Raw genomic sequence first — 7,111 nt, 5'->3', positions numbered from 1 at the left:
CGGGGCGGGGGGCTTGGGGCGGGGTCTCAGCAGCCCCCTCCCCGGGCTGCAGGAAGCTGCAGCTGGAGAAGGAGCTGGCGGCCGAGCTGTGGCGGGTGCGCTGGGAGGACGTGCAGATGAGCAGCCTGGAGAAACACCTGCGGAGCGCCGGCAGCAAACTCACCCTGTCCCTGGTGGGCACCGCGGGCACCGGGGGGACGGGGGAGAGGGGCTGGGGTCACCCCCTGGCCCCTCTTGGGGAACAGAGATCGGGGTCGGGACTGGGGGGACGGAGGTTGCCCCATATCCCTGCACAGGGAGCAGGAACGGGGGTCACCCCGCAGCTCAGGGACCGGGGATCCTGGGGACCAGGGTCACCCCACAGCTCAGGGACAGGGGATTTGGGGGATCGAGGTCACCCCACAGCTCAGGGACTGGGAACTGGGGTCACCCCACAGCTCAGGGATTGGGAATTGTGGGGACTGGGGTAACCCCACAGCTCAGGGATTGGGAATTGTGGGGATCGAGGTCACCCCACAGCTCAGGGACAGGGGATTTGGGGGATCGAGGTCACCCCACAGCAGAGGGACAGGGGATCCCGGGGACCGGGGTCACCCCGCAGCCCCCTCGGGGTGTCGGGACGGGAGCTTTGGGGTGCCCGGGCTCACCCCACACCCTGGCACAGCGGGGCTCCAACTACGGCTCGCTGATGACGGCGGAGGGGCAGTTCCAGGTGTACGCCAAGACCGCCTACTACAAGGTAGGGGGGCGGGGGAGCGGGGGGGACACCCCCCACCCCCGCAGTGTCCCCACGGCCGTGTCCCCACCCCTGCGCGTCCCCCCAGGGTAACCTGGTGGCCGTGAAGCACCTGAACCGCAAACGCATCGAGCTGACGCGCAAGGTCCTGTTCGAGCTCAAACACGTACGTGGGTGACCCCGGGGGGTGGTCCCGGGGGGTGGTCCCGGGGGGTGGTCCCGGGCCGGGGGGGGACACGGCGAGACCCCGGCCCACCCCCCGCTGCCCCCGGCAGATGCGGGACGTGCAGACAGCGGGGCTCCAACTACGGCTCGCTGATGACGGCGGAGGGGCAGTTCCAGGTGTACGCCAAGACCGCCTACTACAAGGTAGGGGGGCGGGGGAGCGGGGGGGACGCCCCCCACCCCCGCAGTGTCCCCACGGCCGTGTCCCCACCCCTGCGCGTCCCCCCAGGGTAACCTGGTGGCCGTGAAGCACCTGAACCGCAAACGCATCGAGCTGACGCGCAAGGTCCTGTTCGAGCTCAAACACGTACGTGGGTGACCCCGGGGGGTGGTCCCGGGGGGTGGTCCCGGGGGGTGGTCCCGGGGGGTGGTCCCGGGCCGGGGGGGGACACGGCGAGACCCCGGCCCACCCCCCGCTGCCCCCGGCAGATGCGGGACGTGCAGAACGAGCACCTGACGCGCTTCATCGGCGCCTGCACCGACCCGCCCAACATCTGCATCCTGACCGAGTACTGCCCGCGGGGGAGCCTCCAGGTACGGCCGGGACCCTCCCGGGACCCCGGCCCGGCACCGGGACCCCGGCCCGGGGCCGCCCCTTACCCCCCGCCGTGTCCCCAGGACATCCTGGAGAACGAGAGCATCACGCTGGACTGGATGTTCCGCTACTCCCTCACCCACGACATCGTCAAGGTATGGGTGATGTTCCCGGGGGGGTTCCCCACCCCGTGGGGGTCCCCCATCACATGGGAATCCCCCACCCCACAGAGGTCCCTCACTCCACGGAGGTCCCCATCCCATAGGAATCCTCCATCCCATAGAAATCCCACATTCCACAGGAATCCCCCACCCCACAGGAATCCCCCACCCCACAGGGGTCCCCATCCCACAGGAATCCCCCATCCCATAGAAATCCCCTATTCCACAGGGATCCCCCGTCCTACAGGGGTCCTCCACCCTACAGGAATCCCCCACCCCACAGGAACCCCCATCCCACAGGAACCCTCCACCCCACGGGAATTTCCCATCCCACAGGGGTCTCTATTCCACGGGAATCCCCCACCCCACAGGTGTCCCCATCCCATAAAAATCCCCCATCTCACAGGAATCCCCCACCCCACAGAAATTTCCCACCCCACATGAAACCCCCACCCCCTGGGCNNNCCCTGGGCATCCCCCACCCCCTGGGCATCCCCCACCCCCCGTGTCACTGGGGTCCGGCCGTGTCCGAGCTCCCTGTGCCCCCCCAGGGGATGCAGTTCCTGCACAACGGGGTCATCGTGTCCCACGGGAACCTCAAGTCCTCCAACTGCGTGGTGGACTCGCGCTTCGTGCTGAAGATCACAGACTATGGCCTGGAGAGCTTCCGCGTGGCGCCCGACGGCGACGACACCCACGCGCTCTTCGCCAGTGAGACCCCCCCCGTGTCCCCCCCACCGTGCCCCCCGAGTGTCCCCTGGCCTGACCGGGTCCCCGGTGCCGCAGAGAAGCTGTGGACGGCGCCGGAGCTGCTGCGCATGGAGGAGCCGCCGGCGCGGGGCACGCAGAAGGGCGACGTCTACAGCTTTGGCATCATCCTGCAGGAGATCGCGCTGCGCAGCGGCGTCTTCTACGTGGAGGGCATGGACCTCAGCCCCAAAGGTCAGCGGGGACATGAGGAGACACTCAGGGGACCTGCTGGGGGGTGGCTGGAGAGGATGGTGGGGTCTGGAGGTGTGGATGGGTGGTTGGAACAGTTGATGGGTTCTTGGGTGATCCATCCATTCTTGGATGTGTTCATGGGTGGTTGGAACCATTGATGGGTTCTTGGATGATCCATTGATCCATTCTTGGATGATCCATTGAGCAATTCTGGGATGTGCTCATGGGTGGTTGGAACCATTGATGGGTTCTTGGGTGATCCATTGATCATCCAAGATGATCGTTGGATGATCATTGATCCATCCATTCCTGGATGTGTTGTGGGTGGTTGGAACCATTGATGGGTTCTTGGATGATCCATTGATCCATTCTTGGATGATCCATTGAGCCATTCTTGGATGATTCATTGAGCCATTCCTGGATACATTGGTGGGTGGTTGGAACCGTTGATGGGCTCTTGGGTGATCCATTGATCCTTTCTTGGATGATCCATTGAGCCATTCCTGGATGCGCTGGTGGGTGGTTGGAACTGTTGATGGGTTCTTGGGTGATCCATTGATCATCCAAGACAATTGTTGGATGATCATTGATCCATCCATTCTTGGATGTGTTGGTGGTGGTTGGAACCATTGATCCACTCTTGGATGTGTTCATGGGTGATTGGAACCATTGATGGGTTCTTGGATGATCCATTGATCCATTCTTGGATGATCCATTGATCCATTCCTGGATGATCCATTGATCCATGGATGTGTTGGTGGGTGGTTGGAACTGTTGATGGGTTCTCGGAGCTGGTGATGGATGGTTGGACACGGTGATGAGTTTTTGGACCAGGTGACAGGTTCTTGGACCAGGTGATGGGTTCCTGAACCTTCCAATGACTTCCTGGACCCACTGATCGGTTGTTGGACTCATCATTGGATGTTGATGGGTTTTTGGACCTTCTGATGAGTTACTGGACTGGCCAATGGGTGTTTGGACACACAGATGGGTTTTTGGACCCATTGATGGGTTTTTGGACCCACAGATGGGTTCTTGGACCTTCTGATGAGTTACTGGACTGGCCAATGGGTGTTTGGACACACAGATGTGTTTTTTGGACCCATTGATGGGTTCTTGTACCTTCTGATGAGTTACTGGACTGGCCAATGGGTGTTTGGACCCACGGATGGGTTTTTGGACCCGCTGGTGAGTCCTCGTGGGTGACGGGTCCCGGTCCGCGCAGAGATCATCGAGCGGGTGAAGAGCGGGGAGCGGCCCAGCTTCCGGCCCTCGGCCAACGTCGGCTGCCACCTGGAGGAGCTGGGGCAGCTGATGCAGCACTGCTGGGCCGAGGACGTCCTGGAGCGCCCCGACTTCAACCAGATCAAGGTCCAGCTCCGCAAGTTCAACAGGTGAACCCCCAGAAAGGGTCCCTGGGTGAGGGGTGGCCTCCAGAGTGGGTCCCTGAGTGGGTGGTGACCCCAAGGAAGGGTCCCAGGATGAGGGGTGACATCCAGAGAGGATCTTGGGGAGGGAGGTGACCCCCAGAAAGGATCTCCAGGTGAGTGGTGACCCTCAGGGAGGGTTTCTGAGTGGGAGTTGACCCCCAAAAAGGGTCCGTGGGTGGGAGGTGACCCCTGAAAAGGGTCTGTGGGTGGGAGATGACCCCAGGGAGGTTTCCCAGGCAGGAGGTGACCCTCAAAAAGAGTCCATGGGTGGGAGATGACCTCCAAAAAGGGTCCATGGATGGGAGGTGATCCCTGAAAAGGGTCCGTGGGTGGGAGGTGATCCCTGAAAAGGGTCCTTGGGTGGGAGGTGACTCCCATAAAGGGTCCATGGATGGGAGGTAACCCTCAAAAAGGGTCATTGGGTAGGAAGTGACCCCAGGGAGGTTTCCCAGGCAGGAGGTGACCCCCAAAAAGGATCCATGGGCGGGAGATGACCCCCAAAAAGGATCCGTGGGCGGGAGATGACCCCCAAAAAGGGTCTGTGGGTGGGAGGTGACCCCTGAAAAGAGTCCTTGGGTGGGAGACGACCCCATTCCCGCAGGGAGAGCAGCACCAACATCCTGGACAACCTCCTGTCCCGCATGGAGCAATACGCCAACAACCTGGAGGAGCTGGTGGAGGAGCGCACCCAGGCCTACCTGGAGGAGAAGCGCAAGGCCGAGGCTCTGCTCTACCAGATCCTGCCCCAGTGAGCTCCGGGAGGGTCCTGGGGGGCACCCTGGGGGCCGTGCCCGCCCTGACCCCCCACCTCCTGCCGTCCCCCAGCTCGGTGGCGGAGCAGCTCAAGCGGGGGGAGACGGTGCAGGCGGAGGCGTTCGACAGCGTCACCATCTACTTCAGCGACATCGTGGGCTTCACGGCGCTGTCGGCCCAGAGCACCCCCATGCAGGTGGTGACGCTGCTCAACGACCTCTACACCTGCTTCGACGCCATCATCGACAACTTCGACGTCTACAAGGTGAGGGGGACGCCTTTGGGGGCGTTTAGGGACGGGTAGGGGCACGCAGGGATGTGTTGGACGCGCTTGGATGCTCTCGGAATGTCCCCGTGGGTGGCATGGGATCCCAGGATCTGAAAACACCAGGAATCCTGAGTCAGGGAATGCCAGAATCACGAAATCCCAGAATCGCAAAATCCCAGAAGCAGGGAATCCCAGAACCCAAGAGTTCCAGAGCTCCAGTTTCCTGGAATTCTAATATTCCAGAATCCAAACATCCCAGAATCCCCGTACCCCAAAATCCCAGAATCGCAATACCCCAAAATCCCAGAATCCCTGAGTTACAATACCCCAGAATCCCAGAATCCAAGCACAACGAAATCCCCAAATATCCCAGAACCCCAATACCCCAAAATCCCAGAATTACAGAATCCAAGAACACAGAATCCCCAAATCCCAAAATCCCAGTACCCCAAAATCCCAGAGTTACAGAATCTAAGCACACGGAATCCCAAATCCCAAAATCCCAATACACCAAATTCCCAGAATTACAGAATCCCAAAATCCCAGAATCCCAATACACCCTAATCCCTGAATTACAGAATCCAAGCACAATGGAATCCCCAAATCCCAGAATCCCAACACACCCAAATCCCAGAATCCCAGAATCCAAGCACAACGGAATCCCCAAATCCCAGAATCCCAACACACCCAAATCCCAGAATCCCAATACCCCAAAATCCCAGAATCCCAGAATCCAAGCACAACGGAACCCCCAAATCCCAGAATCCCAGGATCACTGTGGTAGGAAAAGCCCCCCCAGCCCATCGAGCCCAACCCGTGCCCGTCCCAGCGCCCCCGGTGCCACCCCCAAGCGTTCCTGGGACACCCCCGGCCCGGTGTCCCTCCCTTCCCGGGGCCGTAGCCCGCGGAATTCCCGGGAATTCCCGTTGTCCCGCAGGTGGAGACCATCGGCGACGCCTACATGGTGGTGTCGGGGCTGCCGGTGCGCAACGGGAAGCTGCACGCGCGGGAGGTGGCGCGGATGGCGCTGGCCCTGCTGGACGCCGTGCGCTCCTTCCGCATCCGCCACCGGCCCCAGCAGCAGCTGGAGCTGCGCATCGGCATCCACACCGGTGGGGAGGGAATGGGAACGGGAATGGGAATGGGGACGGGAACGGGCATCGGCATCCACACCGGTGGGGAGGGAATGGGAACGGGGACGGGAACGGGAATGGGAATGGGGATGGGAACGGGGACGGGGATGGGAATGGGAACGGTAACGGGAACGGGCATCGACATCCACACCGGTGGGGAGGGAACGGGGACGGGAACGGGGATGGGAACGGGAATGGGCATGGGAATGGACATCCACATGGGTGGGACTGGGAACTGGAACAGGAAGGGGAAGAGAAAGAGGGACAGGGACAGGGACAGAGGGCACGGAGGTGGGCAGCGGCGGTGGCCCGGGGCTGGCACAGCGGGACAGCGGCACCCCGGGGGTGACAGCCCCGGTGTCCCCAGGCCCGGTGTGCGCGGGCGTGGTGGGGCTGAAGATGCCGCGGTACTGCCTGTTCGGGGACACCGTGAACACGGCCTCGCGCATGGAGTCCAACGGAGAGGGTGAGGGGGACACCAGGGGGACACTGCGGGGACACCCTGGGGACACCCTGGGGACCCTCTGGGGACACCCTGGGGACACCACGGGGACACCCCGGGGCGCTGACAGTGCCACCCCCCAGCCCTGAAGATCCACATCTCGGGGGTCACCAAGGCCGTGCTGGAGGAATTCGGGGGCTTCGAGCTGGAGCTGCGGGGGGACGTGGAGATGAAGGTGAGGCTGAGCCCCCCAAAACTGCCCTGAGCCCCCCAAAACTGCCCCAAACCGGGGGTACCCCCCCCACACCCGGGGCACCCCAATTTCTCCCTGCACCCCAAACCCAGGGTACCCCAAATTCCGGGCAGGGGTTCCCGGGGGGTTCTCGAACGTTCCCGGGGCTCTCGAACATTCCCGGGGGTTCTCGGTTGCTTTCCCAGGGGTTCCCGGGGGGTTCTCGAACGTTCCCGGGGATTCCCGGGTTTCCC

The 7,111-nt window shown here is 62.4% G+C and overlaps 1 protein-coding gene across 3 annotated transcripts in view; it reads left to right on the top strand.

The window, feature by feature from the left end:
• Positions 1-6,909, top strand: part of NPR1 (natriuretic peptide receptor 1) — a 12,582-nt gene extending 5,673 nt beyond the window's left edge. The window contains exons 8-20 of one of the 3 annotated variants that reach the window (XM_041467461.1): positions 53-173; positions 665-739; positions 1,191-1,268; positions 1,391-1,495; positions 1,580-1,651; positions 2,209-2,368; positions 2,444-2,599; positions 3,825-3,993; positions 4,631-4,777; positions 4,855-5,047; positions 5,988-6,162; positions 6,551-6,649; positions 6,769-6,909. In XM_041467461.1, coding sequence (XP_041323395.1) covers positions 53-173; positions 665-739; positions 1,191-1,268; positions 1,391-1,495; positions 1,580-1,651; positions 2,209-2,368; positions 2,444-2,599; positions 3,825-3,993; positions 4,631-4,777; positions 4,855-5,047; positions 5,988-6,162; positions 6,551-6,649; positions 6,769-6,890 — 1,672 coding nt within the window. In that variant the 3' untranslated portion in view covers positions 6,891-6,909. Of the gene's footprint in view, positions 1-52; positions 174-664; positions 740-824; positions 903-1,030; positions 1,106-1,190; positions 1,269-1,390; positions 1,496-1,579; positions 1,652-2,208; positions 2,369-2,443; positions 2,600-3,824; positions 3,994-4,630; positions 4,778-4,854; positions 5,048-5,987; positions 6,163-6,550; positions 6,650-6,768 lie in introns of all 3 variants that reach the window. The other 2 variants (XM_041467458.1, XM_041467460.1) reach the window with 2 other exon arrangements.
• The last annotated feature ends 202 nt before the right edge of the window (positions 6,910-7,111 follow it).

Source organism: Pyrgilauda ruficollis, unplaced genomic scaffold, assembly GCF_017590135.1.
Source record: "Pyrgilauda ruficollis isolate IOZ18807 unplaced genomic scaffold, ASM1759013v1 scaffold208, whole genome shotgun sequence".
NCBI classification, from domain to species: domain Eukaryota; kingdom Metazoa; phylum Chordata; class Aves; order Passeriformes; family Passeridae; genus Pyrgilauda; species Pyrgilauda ruficollis.
Note: the sequence above shows the minus strand (reverse complement) of the source record. Positions and strands in the feature narration are given on the sequence as shown.